Source organism: Chelonoidis abingdonii, chromosome 2 (genome assembly GCF_003597395.2).
Source record: "Chelonoidis abingdonii isolate Lonesome George chromosome 2, CheloAbing_2.0, whole genome shotgun sequence".
Taxonomy (NCBI): Eukaryota; Metazoa; Chordata; order Testudines; family Testudinidae; genus Chelonoidis; species Chelonoidis abingdonii.
In genome coordinates this window covers 123,234,070-123,251,102 of record NC_133770.1, presented here as the reverse complement: position 1 = coordinate 123,251,102, position 17,033 = coordinate 123,234,070, and the positions used below count along the sequence as shown (strand labels likewise).

General features: G+C 46.9%; 1 protein-coding gene across 1 annotated transcript in view; it reads left to right on the top strand.

Moving 5' to 3' along the window:
* The window catches only part of TMEFF1 (transmembrane protein with EGF like and two follistatin like domains 1), a 246,248-nt gene extending 229,493 nt beyond the window's left edge, over window positions 1–16,755 (top strand). The window contains exons 8-10 of the mRNA XM_032774982.2: window positions 4,720–4,843; window positions 13,541–13,699; window positions 15,588–16,755. Coding sequence (XP_032630873.2) covers window positions 4,720–4,843; window positions 13,541–13,699; window positions 15,588–15,672 — 368 coding nt within the window. The 3' untranslated portion in view covers window positions 15,673–16,755. The remainder of the gene's footprint in view (window positions 1–4,719; window positions 4,844–13,540; window positions 13,700–15,587) is intronic.
* The last annotated feature ends 278 nt before the right edge of the window (window positions 16,756–17,033 follow it).

The following is a 17,033-nucleotide window of genomic DNA, read 5'->3' as shown; positions in this document are numbered from 1 at the left end:
ATAGCTCCGGTGTGGCCACGCCAGCATTGGTACATGTCACTCCTGCACATGTCCATTCAGGCACCCCTGACGCTGCCCCTACTCCTGGACCTGATCACGCAGGACCGGGACTCCCTCCGCCACCCGAACCTCGAGTCCCTTCACCTTACAGCCTGGATGCTCCATGGCTGAATCCAGTGGAGTTGCAGTGCTCCCAGCAGGTCAGGCAGGTGCTGCTGGGTAGCAGGAAACCGTCGACTAGGGCCACCTACCTGGCCAAATGGAAGCGCTTCTCCATCTGGTCGGGTCAGCGGGGTCATGACCTGCTGGGGGTTCCAATTCCCGTGGTCCATGACTACTTGCTTCACCTAAGACAACTGGGCCTCTCCCTTTCCTCCATTCGTGTACATTTGGCGGCCGTATCCGCCTTTCATCCGGGAGAAGGGGGTACCTCAGTGTTTGCGAACCCACTGTTTAGGTGTTTCCTCAAGGGTATGGACAGGCTCTTCCCGCATGTGCGTCAGCTGACCTCTGCTTGGGACCTGAACTTGGTCCTCTCCGTCATCTCGGGGCCTCCCTTTGAGCCTCTGGCCTCGTGCTCCCTGCTGTACCTGTCCTACAAGACTGCCTTCCTGGTGGCCATCACCTCGACCCGATGGGTGTCGGTGCTTCAAGCGTTAACATCTGAGCCCCCGTACACAGTCTTCTCCAAGGACAAGGTCCAACTTAGACCTCATCCAGCTTTCCTACCCAAGGTTGTTTCACAATTCCATATGGTCCAAGATATCTTTCTCCCGGTGTTTTACCCGAAACCACATGCCTCCAGCGAAGAGCGGAGGCTACACTCCCTGGATGTCCGCAGGGCCTTGGCTTTTTACAGAGCATACCAAGCCGTTCAGACGCTTGACCCAGCTCTTCATCACAGTGGCAGAGAGGATGAAGGGGCTCCCGGTCTCCTCTCAGCGAATCTCTTTGTGGATCGCAACCTGCATCCGGGAATGCTACCGTATAGCAAAGACCCCTGTCCCTCCGGTCACGGCCCATTCCACCAGGGTGCAGGCCTCCCCGGCGGCATTCCTGGCTCAGGTTCCAACTCAGGAGATTTGTAGAGCGGCCACGTGGTCCTCCATCCACACATTCTCGTCTCACTATGCCATCACGCACCAGACTAGGGATGATGCAGCCTTTGGTCGCGCAGTACTCCAGTCAGCAGTGATCTTCGACCCCACCTCCTAAGGTTAGGCTTGTGAGTCACCTACTTTGAATGGACATGAACAACCACTCGAAGAAGAAAAAACGGTTACCCACCTTTTAGTAACTGTTGTTCTTCAAGATGTGTTGTTCATGTCCATTCCAACACCCATCCTCCTGCCCCTCTGTCGGAGTGCCGGCAAGAAGGAACTGAGGGGGTGGAGGGTCGGTGGGCCCCTTTATAGGGCGCCATTGCGGAGCCACTCCAGGGGGCGCCTGAGCCGACCCTACAGATGCTGCTAGGGGAAAATCTTCCGGCTGGCGTGCATGCAGCGCATGCACACCTACTTTGAATGGACATGAACAACACATCTCAAAGAACAAACAGTTACTAAAAGGTGGGTAACCGGTTATTTTTTAGTTCAATCCTTGAGGGAGCCATTCTGTGTGACAGTTGTTTGTGTTTCTTCTTGATGCAAAGCCCCCGCTTTTGTTGATTTTAATTCCCTGTAAGCCATGTCATCAGTCGCCCCTGCCTCCATCAGAGCAATGGCAGACAATTGTTTCACGCAAAACCAGGCGAACGCGGTGACAAGAGGGACATGGTCATAGACTTCTCACAAAGTACGGGCTGGGCAATGTGCCCCGGCAATGTGCACATCATGCTGATGAGCTCTGCAAACACGTTGACCAAACAGGAAATGAAATTCAAAAGTTCGTGGGCCTTTTCCTGTCTACCTGGCCAGTGCATCTGAGTTGAGAGAGCTGTCCAGAGCAGTCACAATGGTGCACTCTGGGATAGCTCCCAGAGGCCAATACCATCGAACTGTGTCCACATTACCTCAAATTTGACCCAGCAAGGCCGATTTCAGCGCTAATCCCTTTGTCAGAGATGGAGTAAAGAAATCAATTTAAAGAGCCCTTTAAGTCAAAAAAAAAAGGGCTTCATTGTATGGATGGGTCCAAGGTTAAATCGAGGTAATGCTGCTAAATTCGACCTAAAGTCGTAGTGTAGACCAGGCCGTAGTCATATTGTGATCAACTAATTCGCCTGGCTCTTTCTCCTTCTTGGTCACTCGCAACTGCTGAGCCCCTCAGCTCATAGCAGAAAGTTTTGTTATCTGACCCTAAGTGCATGATTTTGCATTTTTTACTATTATATTTCTATTGCTGTAGTCAAGATCATCTAATTCTTCCTCTATGATATTCCAATTCCCCTCTGTTTTGATAATGCCCCCCAACTTGGCGTCATCAGCTAATTCCATTAGCATGCTCCTGCTTCTTGTGCTAAGGTCACTAATGAAAATATTTAATATAGGTCCCAAAGCAGGTCCCTGAGGAATTCCACTAGTAACCTCACTCCAGCCTGATAGTTCACCATTCAGCACAACCTGTTATCTCCCTTTTACCCAGTTCCTCATCCACCGTACAGTTCTTATACTAATCCCCATATCCTCCAGTTTAGCTAATAATTTCCTATGTGGCACTCAATCAAATGCTTATGGAAGTCCAGACAGATTAGATCTTGTACTAGACCAGTCAGATTTTTCTCAGGCTCCTTGAAAAAAGTCTGTGTTTCTGTGAAGACCGTGATACCTTCAGGAAACTGGCTTGTGCCCAGGTAGATGTCACTTGAGGGCTAGCTACTTTGAGGTTTTGGGGAGGTCACTGTGATGCACTTATGCTGAGGCGGAGGGATGGTGAGAGCTTGCTAAGCCAAGAGTCCTGCCTGCACTGAGTCCAATTGACCTCACCTCGTCGCTTCTGGGAACAACTTTATAACCTCCACCCCAACACTCTTGCTATTAGCTGCTTCCCAGCACTGCCAGGCCCAGCCCCAGCATAGGCTGGGTCTGGTCTATTCCAGGCCTGGAGTTCAGAATGATTTTGCTGAAGAGTGAGCTGGCTACTCAGAGGTTCTGGTCATTCTAGAGGGGGGCTGTTTCAACAGCTGCTGTGATAGTCAGGGGAGGGCTAGAGAGAGGGAGGAGAAATCATTCTGAAGAAGGAAAGGAGGTGGAGGAGACTTCTTTGCAGGAAAGTAGGCAGGCCATATTGTATGGGTGTGGGAAGGGCTCAGGAGGAGCCTTTGCATCCTAAGAGCCTCAGTACAGTTTACTATAGTAGTCCTTGGAGTACTAACAGTTAACCCTGTGGATCAAAGAGCTGCCACCAGAAGCTGGTGCTAGACATGGGGAGACTTTTATAATTTTCAATTTATTAAAATGTTTTCCTCTGTCTTTGCTTTCAGGCCCTTCTCTCTGCTCTCAGAAGCTCCAGCAATTTGTCCTTTGTGCCCATAGGTCTCTTTCTTTTATTGCTCCAGAGCTCTTAAGCTTTCTTCTGCCAGCTCTACAACCTATTCTAAAGCCTTAGTAAGTGCTCCCCGTTTAACACCGACAGACCCCAGTCGGCGTCGGGATTGAACTGGGAACCTCTGAAGCTTAGTGCATGAGCCTCTACCACATGAGCTAAAAGCCTGCTGGCTATTAGCTGAGGCAGACTCATTTCACTCTCTCTCTATAAGTGATCTCGGTGCAACTAGGGAGGACAGAACATCGCACCCAGGAGGTGTGTGGGTTACACCTGCATCTGCTGCACTCTTTCTTTTCTGCACCTGAGTCATTTCTCCACCTTCATTCCCTGGTTTTGTCTATCTTGCCCACTCCCTTTCTCTTTCTCCTCTTTCCTTTGCCTTCTCTTTTGTCTTTTGGGTCTCTCCTCCTCTTTTGTTCCTCTATCTCTCTCCCCTCCAGGTTCTTTATCACACTATTTTCTCCTTCTTGGCCCTCTCTTCTTTCTGTTATCGCTTGTTAACGCCAGTCCTTTAGTTTTCTCTTGTAACCCTATCTTTCTTTTCTCCAGAGCTCTGTTAAGCCTTGTCTTCACTGCCACTTACAGCACTGAAACTTCCTTTGCTCAGGGATGTGAAAGACACAGCTTTCCCCAGGCCAAGTGCTCAATGTGGCTGTCTACCAACTGTTTGCCTAAACCCCACTGGCAGAGCTTCAACCCATCTCCTTTACAATATGTTGATTCTTTGGGTATGTCTACACTACCTGCTGGATCGATCGCTGCCCATTTATCTAGACACAATAAATAGACCCCCGAGCGCTCTCCCATTGACTCCTGTACTCCACCATCGCGAGAGGCGCAGGCAGAGTCCACAGGAGAGCGGCAGCAGTCGACTCGCCACAGTGATGACACGCAGTGAAGTACGTTGACTTCAGCTACATTATTCATATAGCTGAAGTTGCATAACTTCGATCGATCCCCCCCACCCCCACCCCCAGTGTAGACCAGGCCTAAGTCAGGAAGTTTTTCTCCAGTTTAGGAAGCCCACAATAGCAGCAGATTTAGTTATCACTAAGGGGTAATTTTTCAATGTTGAGTGAGTGTGCTGCTAAATTCCACAGGCTTCTGTGAAACTTGAGCTCTAAGCCACTGCTTTATTAATGCTTCATCCTGTCACCATAGAAGTTTTTGGAAGAATGCTATATTTGTGTTTGTTTTGTATATTTACTAAATCTATCTGTGTATGTTTTCAAGATGCCAGTGATCAAAGAGAAGACATTTATATTGGAAATCACATACCTTGTTCAGAAAGCTTCAATGGTTACTGTATACATGGAAAATGCGAATTCATTTATTCCACTCAGAAGGCTTCCTGCCGGTAAGTCAGTGAATGAATAAGCAACACAGATCCTATATGCATCTGGAAGTCACGCTGAAGTACTGTGTAAAGCTTAAACATAATGCATTTTATATACAGAATATTGAAAACATTGGTTTGTGATAATGTGCTGTAGGCTAGACTGTGGCATTGAAGCCACACCCATGTGTAGGGGGCAGTGCAGAGCTGCCCTATCCCAGCAGGAGCATGAGGGAAGTCAGGCTTGGGGGCAGGCACAGTCTCTTCTGCAGCTTATCAGTGCACACCTTGCGAAGGAATATATTGCTCCTTCCAGGGGACCAGCCCTGTTCTGCAGGCCAGTGAACATAGCTGCCAAGCCTTCTGTCACTCTGTGTCACATTTTATAGAAATGATTTAATTAGGTAATTTGCACAAATGTATAAACTTACCAGCAACCCACCCTACCCCAAGCAGCAGTCAGGGCAGTACATGGAGCTGCACAAAACTTGGTTGCTGTGTCTAGGTGCTTGATAGATGGGGGGATTCTGGAGGGTGACTGGGGAGGTAGTTCATTGGGTGGTAGTATCTAAGCTGGAGATAGGTGAGAATTGAGGCAGTTGTGGATAAGTGGATACTTGAAGTTTGTGTTGGGGAAGCCTATGACCTAAATTTTCCCTTTCTCAATTCCATCCCATTATCCCTAGTTTTGACACACACATCCCCATGCCTCTTCTGGTATCATTGTAGCTTGATGATTCCTAAATAATGGCCCATGAACTGCTAGTGGTCCACAGTGTTGGTGGATTGTGGGGAGCTGGTTGGTCACATGATGCAGGTGCCTCATTTTCAGCCACTAAATCCTATTAAAAAGAACCTACAAATACAATATTTTCCTTTTATTACTTTCCTGTGTAAGCAATTGCTATAGTTTGCCACAAGGATGTTGTATTATCATAAATGGGTGTGGGAGGAAGTGTTCATGACACAATCTGATAAGATGACAGGGTGGGTGAGGTCATATCTTTTATTGGATCCACTTCTGTTGGTGGGAGAGACAAGCTTTCAAGCTACAGAGACTTAAAGGAGAGCTCTGTCTGGCTCAAAAGCTTGTCTCTCTCACCAACAGAAGTGGATCCAATGAAAGATATGACCTCACCCACCTTGTCTCTGTAATATCCTGGGACCAACACGGCTGCAACTACACTGTATACAGTCTTTTAAGATGTCCACAGTACAAAAGCTTGACAACTCCTGCCGTACATAATTCTTCTCCTGCCTTGGAGTTTGCATTCTTCAAATACTTGTAGTAGTTATTACATCACTTTTTAATCAACACTTATACCAAGTTCTGTAAGTTCTGGTCCCTATGTGTATTCCACACATGGGTGCGCATGCACACCATCTGCTTGAGTCTAGAAATTCTAACCAGCAGTGTCCAGTGGCCCACACATGTGCTGTCATTCTCCTCATGCTCCAGACGGACGGCACAAAAGGCAATGCAGGCTGATGCCCCTCCAGTTCCTTCTTCCCGCTGCATGGCCTGAGTGAAAATCCCTGTGTTCACAGATTTCTCTAGTTTTTATCCTTAGTGCATGCATTTTATCCTGTACATATATTTGTAAATAGTTTTTATATTAGTATCATTAGTTAGTGTAGCTAATTCTTTCCCATTATTAGGGACTCCCTTCCCATTGTCTGGGAGTATGCCCAGAGTTCAGGAGTTCAAGAACTGTGTTTCCTGCCTTGTTCTGACCATCTCTGTGAGGTGACTATCACCAGTGCTGTCTCTACTGCATATCACTTCAAAGTGCAGCATTTGTCACTCGTTTCCACCATGAACACGCAAAGCTCATGAGCTTTGATTAATGAAACACCTTAGAGAGAAGTCTGTGAGGCCTCACTCTGAGCTCAGCCAGGGAGACCTCCTCCCATACATCGTCACCATCAGAGGAGCAGCACCCCTCCGAGCACAAGCTTAGAACCAGAGCCTACAACTGCCAAGACAAGGAATCTTCTTCCTGAGCTTTCCTTGACAGTAGGGGGCACTTTGGTGGTTGTAAAGACAGAATCCCGTCCAGATTTGCTTATAAGAGAAGGGGTCCTTCCCTGAGCCTGTCCAGACCGGGTTAGCCTTTACACATGGATCCTATGGGTCCAGAATTGTTAAAGACCCACACCTGGAAGGTTAAAGTGTGCAGGGGAAAAAAAAGGATCTTTCAGTATCATTGGTGGCGCCAGCTCCAAAACACAAGGACCAACATCTACCGGCTCTGTCCAGAAGTGCTGGCCCTGGTTCTTTCTCGGTACCAGCCAGCAACAACTTCCCAAGACACATTGGTCCTAACCGTTGGAACACTGGAGGATATTTTCCTCCCTTACCTTCAGTCTCCCCTGCTCGCCTACCTAGTCCTCCTGAGAGACATTTCCACACTGGAGGATGAAACTGAATGAAACACAAGAACCATCCCCTCTCCAACCCTTGGGGCACAAGCATCCACCTTCCAGTGCCATTGGCCCCAGCAATGGAGACAGAGGAGTTCTGAGACTTGGATGAGTTGGACACCCCTGGCCAGTTCATTATCTCCTCATAGAGAGCTGAGTCCTGAGAGGCAGTTGAAGATCCTCCCAGTTGTGACATCCCTGGGACTGCTGGGACCTGATGCTGTGGAGTCCCCCTCACCCACTCAATCCCTCCTATTGGCCTTATTGGGGCTATTGGGACCCCTATAGCAGACGGCCAAGCCCCAGTAATTTGTACCAGCTTCCCCCGCTCTCGGCCCTGTCTACATGGAAGCATGGTCTTTGGAATGGTGGCCGAAGCATGACGAGGCATACAATAGTGGACTGTAGTGGGGCGGATTGCCCCACTCCCTGTGAGAGTGGGTGGCAGGCCGGGGGGCCTGCACAGCCCAGGGAGCCAATCAGCAAAGGGCTCGTTGTGAGCCAATTAGGGCCCATATTGGAAGGAACCAATCAGGGCCAGGCTCAGATGTATATAAAGGCTGCCCAGAGCAGGAGCAGTCAGTCTGTCCCAGGCCTTTGAAAGGGGAAGGTCAGTCTCCAAGGGGGAGACTAGCACCGCAGACAGTGCAGTGCAGTGCTGGGCAGGCTCAGGGAGGCCAGAAGGCGCTAACCCATAGCCACCAGGCCCTGAGGGGAAGGGCCTAGCGGGTGCAAGGGACCATAGGAGAAGCGGCCCAGGGAAACAGACTGAGGAGGAAAAGGAGGAGGACAGCGAGGCGGATGCCAGAGGGTCCCTGGGCCGGGACCCAAAGTAGAGGGTGGGCCTGGGTCCCCCTCCACCTCCTTGCAGTACACCCAGCCATTGGCTGTAGGGAGCGACCTTTATACCACGCCAGATCCCTGCCAAGAGGGATTAGACACAGAGGGTGATTGGACATGGTTGCATATTGTGGCTGGAATGTGGGACTGCTGATTATCGATCCCCGGAAGGGGGTGCAGATAGACTAAAGGGCACTGCCGGAGGGCAGTGGCCTTAAAGAGGACGCCACCGAACAAGGAGCAACGTGGGTCCAGAGATACTGACCGAGGGCAGAAAAACAGACGGGACACCACCAGGAGGGGGCGCTCCACTGGAAGCGAGCTAATTCCCAGAGTTACCAGCAGGAGGTGCCGGGTGGTGAGTCCAAACCCGTTTACACGGACGTATGCAGAGTGGCTACCCGGAGTTCCATTCACAAAACATTACCCACTAATTCAGGCCTCCACTACAGATGCAACAGCAGGAAGTATAGGGGTACGTCTACACTGCACGATTATTTCGAATTAGCTTAAACCGATATTACAAAACAGATCTAATAAAATCGGTTTAGCGCGTCCACAGTGGGATCCCGAAATCGATTGTTTGCGTCCATGGTCCAAAGCTACCATCGATTTCAGGAGCGGTGCACTGTGGGTAGCTGTTCCTCAGCTATCCCATAGTTCCCACTTCCGTGTTGAGAGCACAGTGCCTGATGGGGCAGAAAACACTGCCCCGGGTGGTGCTGGGTACAGCCTCACCCCTCCCTTTGTGAAGGCAGCAGACAACCCTTTGGCGCCTTTTTCGCGGAGTGCATTGAGCAAACGCCATAGCACAGCAATCTTTCCCTTTTTTTTTTCACGTGGTGGTGGGGGGAAATAAACTGAGGAGCTGTTCCCTGAACCACGCCAGACACTGTGTTTGAACCTACAGACATTGGGAGCTCAGCCAAGAATGCAAATAATTTTCAGAGACTGCTGTGGACTGTGGGATAGCTGGAGTCCTCAGTACCCCCTCCCTCCCTTCATGAGCGTCCATTTGAGTCTCTGGCTTCCCGTTACGCTTGTCACACAGCGCTGTGTATCCTGGAGTTTTTTATTCAAACGCTTTGGCATTTCGTGTTCTGTAACGGAGCTGGATACAACAGATTTGTCTCCCCATACAGCGATCAGACCTAGTATCTCCCGTACGGTCTATGCTGGAGCTCTTTTTCGATTTCAAACTGCATCGCCAGCCGTGCTGATCAGAGCTCCACGCTGGGCAAGCAGGAAATGTAATTCAAAAGTTCGCGGGGCTTTTCCTGTTTACCTGCCCGCTGCATCCGAGTTCAGATTGCTGTCCAGAGCGGTCAGTGCTGCACTCTGGGATGCCGCCCGGAGGCCAATAACGTCGATTTCCGTACACATGAACCCTAATCCGAGTTATCACTATCGAATTTAGCGCTACTCCTCTCGTTTGGGAGGAGTTCCGAAATCGATTTAAGGAGCCGTTTAACTCGATATTAATGACGACGTCGTGTGAACGGATACAGCGTTAAATCGGTATATCGGCCATTAAACCGATTTAAAGTTGCAGTGTAGACCTGGCCTAGGACTTCAAGCATCTTTCCTGCCAGCATCCTCACATCCACCTCCAGTCTGAATACTACTTGTCAATCACCCACATGTGGAATATACTTAGAGACCAGCATTCAAAGAAGAAATGGAGGTTACTTATCTGTAACGGAAAGTTGTTCAGGATGTGTGGTCCCTATCATAGGTGCCGGCTTTTTCATTTGCCCGGGGGTGCTCAATCCCCACTCAACCCCAGGCCCTGCCCCCACTCCACCCCTTCCCCCAAGCCTCCACCCTCACCCAGCCTCTTCCTGCTCCTTCTCTGGCCCCCGCCCTGCCTCTTCCTGCCCTGTTCCATCCCCACTCCTCCCTCTCCCTCCCAGCATCTCCTGCACACCACAAAACAGTTAATCGCGGGAGGCACTGAGAGGGAGGGGGAGGAGTTGATTGATGGGGTCACTGGTGGATGGGAGGCGATGCAGGAGATTGGGGGAAGCTGGCTGCCAGTGGGTACTAAGCACCCACTAATGCGCCTGTGGTCCCTATCTTTATTCCTTTACCTGCCCTCTGGCCCCTCTGCTTTGGATCCTACTGGGTTTGCAGTAAGAACTGGAGGGGCATTAGCCTGCACTGCCTCTTATGTCCTCGGTCTGGAGCACAAGAAGAACTACTGTGCATGTGTGGGGCGCTGCTTGTTAAAGTTCTCTCTCGAGCACATGGCTTGTGTACAGACCCATGTGTGGCATACAGATAGGGACCAGATATCTGGAAGAACTTCCAGTTACAAGTAACTAATCTCTATTTATACATTGATCTCTTTTAATTTTTTCTTATAAGTCAGTCCCTCATGTGACCTGGTCATTATCTGTTATTCTTATCAAAACCCCCTCTAGTCTGTCAATATTTTACTTTTAACCATTTATTTTATGCAATAGTAAATATTATTTTATAAAAAAGTAAACTGTGTCCGTTGTCCGCTCAGTACACTGCTGAACTTACACATTTCCAAAAATCTGTGAATTTCCACTTTATTTCTTTAGTTTCCAAGTAAAATTAATCCTATTTCTTCCAACGTAAGGAGTCATTAAGGAGTGTATTTAAAGAAAAATGGCCACCTTTCTTTTGTGGATGGTGATGGTCTAGTTGTCATGAGCAAACATCATTAAAGAATGTTTATCCTGAGTATATGGGCCCTGGTGGTATTTTCAGACTAATGATGTATGGTTCTGTAGCTTTCTGTAGCTCGTTGCTTTACTTTTCTTCCAAAAGATCTCTTGTCGAGCTGCTAAATGTCAGCATATTTCCTATCTTGATCCTCCTTGAAAGTGCTAGAGTAGCCCAGGAGGGAGTGGAGGGCCCCCTCACGAGCCAGCATGGCTGGGAACACAGCCTTTTACAAACCATTATTTTCCTTTTCATCTGACCTTTTTCCTCATTACTGAGACGCAATAACCTTTTCATTTTATGTTCACCCTTTTTAGCGAGTGTGTCAGACTCTCATTTCCTTTAGCAGGGATCAAGCTGTCATTTGCAGCAGCAGAGCTCTCACAACATACTCTTGCTCATTTTTGGCAAATTTGTTATGCCCCTTGTCTTATTTTTCTGCTAAGACAAAAGAAGACAAAGCAAAGTAGGGAGTAACGACTTAGCGTTCTATCTGTCACCTGTTCTTTTCCTTTCTTCCTACTAGGTACTGCACAAACAGGTTCCTCTGTCATTTCCTTCCCTCTTATAAATGTACATAAATTTATCTTGGTGCCTTTCCCATCCACTGCTAATGATATCTAGCGTAATGTTGTGCCTTTTTCTTAATGGCGCTGCTGTTATTGGTACATATCCAATCTAGGAGCCAATGTCTCCTGCAGAAAGCCTGTAGCTGAGGAAAGTGTATTCACAAGAGTACATGGGTTTCATAGCACTGAAAATACAGGCCATTTTCCCTGCATGCCTGTGGAACAGTTTTCTGCTTTCCCAAATGTAACTGTTTCCTGTCCTCCATCGTCACCTCACCAAGCACAGGGATAGATTTGGGGGTGAGCTGGAGTGATTCTTTGTGATACTCCCAAGCGTAACTGACTTTGTTATATCAGGGTGTTGTATGTGTGTTTGTGTGTGTGTGCCTGTGAGTGCATGTATCTTTAATTCCTCTCCAGCCTGCTGCTGCAAAAGTGGAGGCCAATTGCTTGTTGAATTCAACACTACTGATGTGTTTACATCAGTTCATTTTCAAGGCTAACTTCACAAGGAAAATGAGCAGCATGTTTACACTTTGATGTTAAAACTGAGATTTTTTTCTGTTCGAAGTCCCCTCCCCGCCCCCAAGTCAGAGGTGAGGCTGCTGGTCTAGCTCTGGCTGCATGGAGAGGTATGGGGTAGGGCCTGTTAACTATGTAGAATCCACAGGGGACGCTGGCTCCATTAATCCTGGGTATTCAATGTGGTGCTTTCCGCTGTGTGCTCTTTAGCCTCCCTACCCTTGGCAGCATGGCTCAGTCAGGAATATGCTCTCGTTGTCTTCTTCTCTAGGGCTGTGCCCTGCATGGATTGAAAATTTGTGTTGCTCTGATCAATACAAACATCCACTGAATTTGCGTTTGAGAAATCGGCTGGTTTGCCTGGGGAGGATGCCGTTTAGAGAAAAGTGCCCTTGCTCTGCCTCCTACCAGCCTGTTCACACCTCTCCCAAATTTCCAGGGACTCCCTCAGGAGCACTGCTCACTTGTTTGAGGGGAAGTGGGGCAGCATGCTGTGCAGGCCAAGTGTGTGCTGCTTCCCACCTTCCAGTAAGGTTCTAATGGGATACTCTGTCCTGCCTGGACATTGACTAGTGCCTGTTACTGCACTGATCTTCCTGCATGGCTTTTGAGGGGGTGGCTAGTGCGAGCCTAGAATCATCTGACTTGTGAGCCAGGACTGTCCAGCCTTCCTGACCTTTCTGTGCAGTCTTCAGGGGAACTAGCCTGGCCTTTGTCTAGCATCTGCAGCCTGGAGTTCTGGCCTACTGGGCATTTGGTGAGTCCAGGCTAAGAGCTGGCTGGAGGCAGAGCATTGGGGCAGGTTTGGGCTGGAACCCACCATCCTGATAAAGCAGGTGGTGTTGGTACCAGTCCTTACACAAATGCCTTGCAGAGTTCCATTCCTGTAACTGACACAAACCCAACTCTACAGAGTTTCCTTAGCTCTGATAGGCATATTATTTATACACACTTCCAGAATATCATCATCTATTTTTCTCCATTGTTCCTCATCATTGTCTTTTGATTTGTGTCATATATTTCTGTTTTGTTCCATGTACCCTGGTCCCTGACTGAGTTTTCTGGAGATCCTCTGCCCACTTGTTTTATCACATCTGTTTATTGTTCCCTAACTTAGGCCCCAGTTCAACAAGGTACTTAAGCATTTGCTTAACTTTAAGCACATGAGCCATCCCACTGAAATCACATTCTTAAAGTCTACGCTTACTTCCTTTGCTGACACCACAGGGCCCAGGGAGCCTTGCTAGGCAAAATTAGTTGTACTCAATGAAAGTGGAGGACATCCACTCTGTGCCTCCCTCTCTCCGCAAAAGGAAGACCCACGCTGTCTAAAACCTCGCACTCTACTCAGCCACGGCCTGTGTGACAGCTACAGTCCTGCTTGCTTCATTCATTTTCAGAACTGGCTGAATCTCAGAGGAAATCCCTTCTGCTGTTTTTGCCTTCAAATCTTATCTGAGGTCATGGAAGTAGCAGCGCAGACAGTGACAAGTGGTTTTCTCTCCTGCTGTCTCTATACTATCCTCCATCCTTTACATTATGTCCCTTTTTCAAGTTTTCATCCATTACTAGGCTTTCTGCCTGTCCCTCAGATTACTATTTTATCTGCAGAATGATTTGCATATTGATAAGACTCAATATTCCATGAAATACTCCTTGTCTCTTTCAGATGTGAATCAGGATATACTGGACAGCACTGTGAAAAGACGGACTTTAGTATTCTTTATGTTGTCCCAAGCAGACAAAAGCTTACACATGTCCTTATTGCAGCAATAATTGGAGCAGTACAGATTGCCATTATAGTTGCAATTGTCATGTGCATAACAAGGTAGGTAATTATAAAAGCAATATAACACCACACATTTTTATGTATGTGTGATTATTTATTATAAATGTATTTAGGAACTTTCCCGTCCCAAAGCTCTATGTGCATAACACACGTTCTAAAAAATACAATGATCAAATATAGAATGATTAATGTGTCCAGACTGGTTACACGATGCCTCTGTATTTATCAAAAAATCTAAATCAGTCAGGGCAATAAACTACCCCTTCACACACAAATCACCGCTAGCTGCTCCATTCCCCTCCACCAATCCTGTGCCAGAAGCTGAGGAGAAAATATGAGCTTTACAGTAGATTCCAAACGTTAGCAAATTGGTTAGACCAGTGGTTCTCAAACTCTGGGTTGGGTCCTCAAAGTGGGTTGCGACCCCATTTTAATGGAGTCGCCAGGGCTGGCATTAGACTTGCTGGGGGCCTGGGGCCAAAGCCTGAGCTTCACGATGCAGGGCTGAAACCCAAGGGCGTCAGTCCTGGGCAATAGGGCTCAGGTTACATGCCCTCTGCCATGGGCATAGGCGCCAACTCTGTGGGAGCTCCGGGCTGGAGCACCCACGGTGAAAAATTGGTGGGTACTCTGCATCCTCTGGCAGCTCCCCTCCCAAGCTCATCTCCACCTCCGCTCCATATCCACCTCTTCCCCTGAGCAGGACGCGTCCCAGCTTGTCTCACTTTGCTCCCAGCACGTGCCGCCGCAAAACAGCTGTTTTGCGTGGCAAGTGCTAGGAGGGAAGAGAGGGAATGCAGTGCGCTCAGGGGAAGAGGCGGAGCTGGGATTTTCAGAAGGGTTTGAAATGGGGGCGGGGCTGGGACGAGCACCCACTGGCGCCCAGAAAAGTTGGCACCTATGTGCCTGGGGCTAAAGCCCTTGGGCTTTGCCCCCCCTTCCCTCCTTGGGCTGGTGGGACTTGGGCTTTGGCTTTGCCCCGCACCCTCTCCTCAGACAGTGGTGCTCGAGCGGGCTCAGGCTTCAGTCCCCCCTCCTGGAGCCGTGTAGTAATTTTTGTTGTCAGAAGGGGCTCATGGTGCAATGAAGTTTGAGAACTCCTGGGTTAGCCCAAAGTGGGAGATACTTCCAGAGTAGAATATAACTCATGAAAAAACATGGCCCTTTCCCCCCAGCAGAGGATGGGTTGGTTGAGGCCCCTTCACTGATTATAAATGCGGTGCTGTCATATGGAGAAAGGTGCATCCCTCAGGTACCCAGCTGCTTAACCATTTAGGACTTTATTGGTTAAAACCAACACCTTAAACTCCATCTAGAAATGAATATGCTGCTAGTGCTGTCTGTAGAGTGCCCGTGCAATGTGCTGTCCATGTTAAGCTCCTCTTAGGAAATGAGCAGCTGAATGTTGCACTCAGTTAAGTTTCCAAGATATCTTAAGAGATAGCCTTGTGGGAACATGAGTTGACAAAGGCACAGATAACTGTAGTGACGTCCAGATCCTCGTCTCATCAAGGGCCTCACCCCATAAGGCACTGAGCACTTTGGCCCCAATCTAGCAAAGCCCTTAAGCATGTACTCACCTTTAAATATGTGAGGAGATCCAGTGAAGTCAGTGGGATTAATCACATGCTTAACTATTGTGTGGGATCAAGGCCAGAGTGCTTTCCACCCTTGCAAATCAAACTCCAAATTCACATGAAAGAAATCTCTCCGAGCAACAGCTGCTACCACAGTAGCCTGGGATCTCATAGACCCTTCAAAGTGCCACCTACCAAAGCTCCAGTGCACTTCTCCAGTCAGTGATGCTGATAGATACTATGCTGTTGTTGAGATTTTTGGTTAAAAGACGAAAATAAAATCATGAATGTTGTTTTAAATATGCAGCATAAGATTAAAATACATTTTCTTCCTTTTTAAAAAAATACAGAAAATGCCCTAAAAACAACAGAGGACGTCGACAGAAGCAAAACCTAGGCCATTTTACTTCAGATACATCATCCAGGATGGTTTAACATGATGACTTTTATACCTACATTGACCATGTGATGTACATTTTTATTATATCTTTTTTTAAAGAATGGAACTATTTATTTCAGAGGCCTTATTTTTGGACATTTTTAGTGTAGCACTGTTGGTCTGTTGTATTCTGAAAGCATCAGCTCTAACAGCTAAGGACTGTTTTAGTAATTTTCCTTTTGTGTTCTTGAATACCGTAGTTCATTTTCTGTAGCTGTATCACATGGTTATATAGTAGATTTGTGCTTTATTCATGGAATGTAATATTTTTAAGAACACAGACTTATTTCACCAATGGTTGTAGATACAAAACAAAAATACCCACACATTACCTGGCAAACAAGGCATGAACAAAAGATAAAGATGTTTACAGCTTACTTTTCTTACGAAAAAACTAGGAGACACTGTGTTTAAATACCGTAGATATTTAAATGTTTTTGAAAGTTAGTAACTGATTTTTTAGACACTGCCTAGCGCATGAACTGTGAAGCCGTGTACTGTGTGTAGTTGTAACATATTTATAAAATGTATTGGCTGGGTCTAAGCACTACCGTCTTCATAAATAATTCTGACACTTTATTTTTAAAAAGTACAAATATAAATTTCATAACCCAGTAGAGCAAATGGCATAGTTCCAAAAGAAGTAGGTCTTGGTAGATTTTGTTATTGTAAAAATCGGTGTTTGAATAATCAAACTCACATGATTGGAATAAAGCCTACTTTATCGCTGTTAAAACTGCTTTAATACTTATTAAACTTTTTTTAAGACAATAGATGTTTTAACACCAACAAGACAGATTGTATAGTGTTTGTGATTTAAAAAAAGAAAGTTAATTAATGACTAGTGCTCTTGTATAGAATATTTTCAAGAGCTAAATCAAGTCCATCCAAATTAGTCTGCTGGTTATAGTTATATTAATAGACTGTTAGTTGTTGTTTAAAAGATCCAGAGATAAAATGTGAGTAGGATGTGTGCAGCTGTTTAACATGTAGTTTAGACTTTCAAAATTCTGCATGTAGGATTTAATAGTTTGTTCAATAAAAAAAATGCTTTCAACATTTGAACTGGAAAAGCATGTCACAATACAGTGTTTTCACTATATTGCCTCTGCTTTAGTCTGTTTATTTGTTACTTGATTTCGTAGTCAGAATTATTTGAAAACTGCTCCTTTAGGTTTAAGTACACTCATGTTTACTTTTGAAAACTGTCTGAATTCCCCCAAAAGAAATCACTTCATTAAAATGAGAGCAACAGTAGATCTTAAATAAATATGCCAGTTGGCATTCCTGCTTAATTAGTAAGTTGCTTAACTTCCCCAGATTGACACTAATAACTTCACTGGTAAGAAGTGTGACC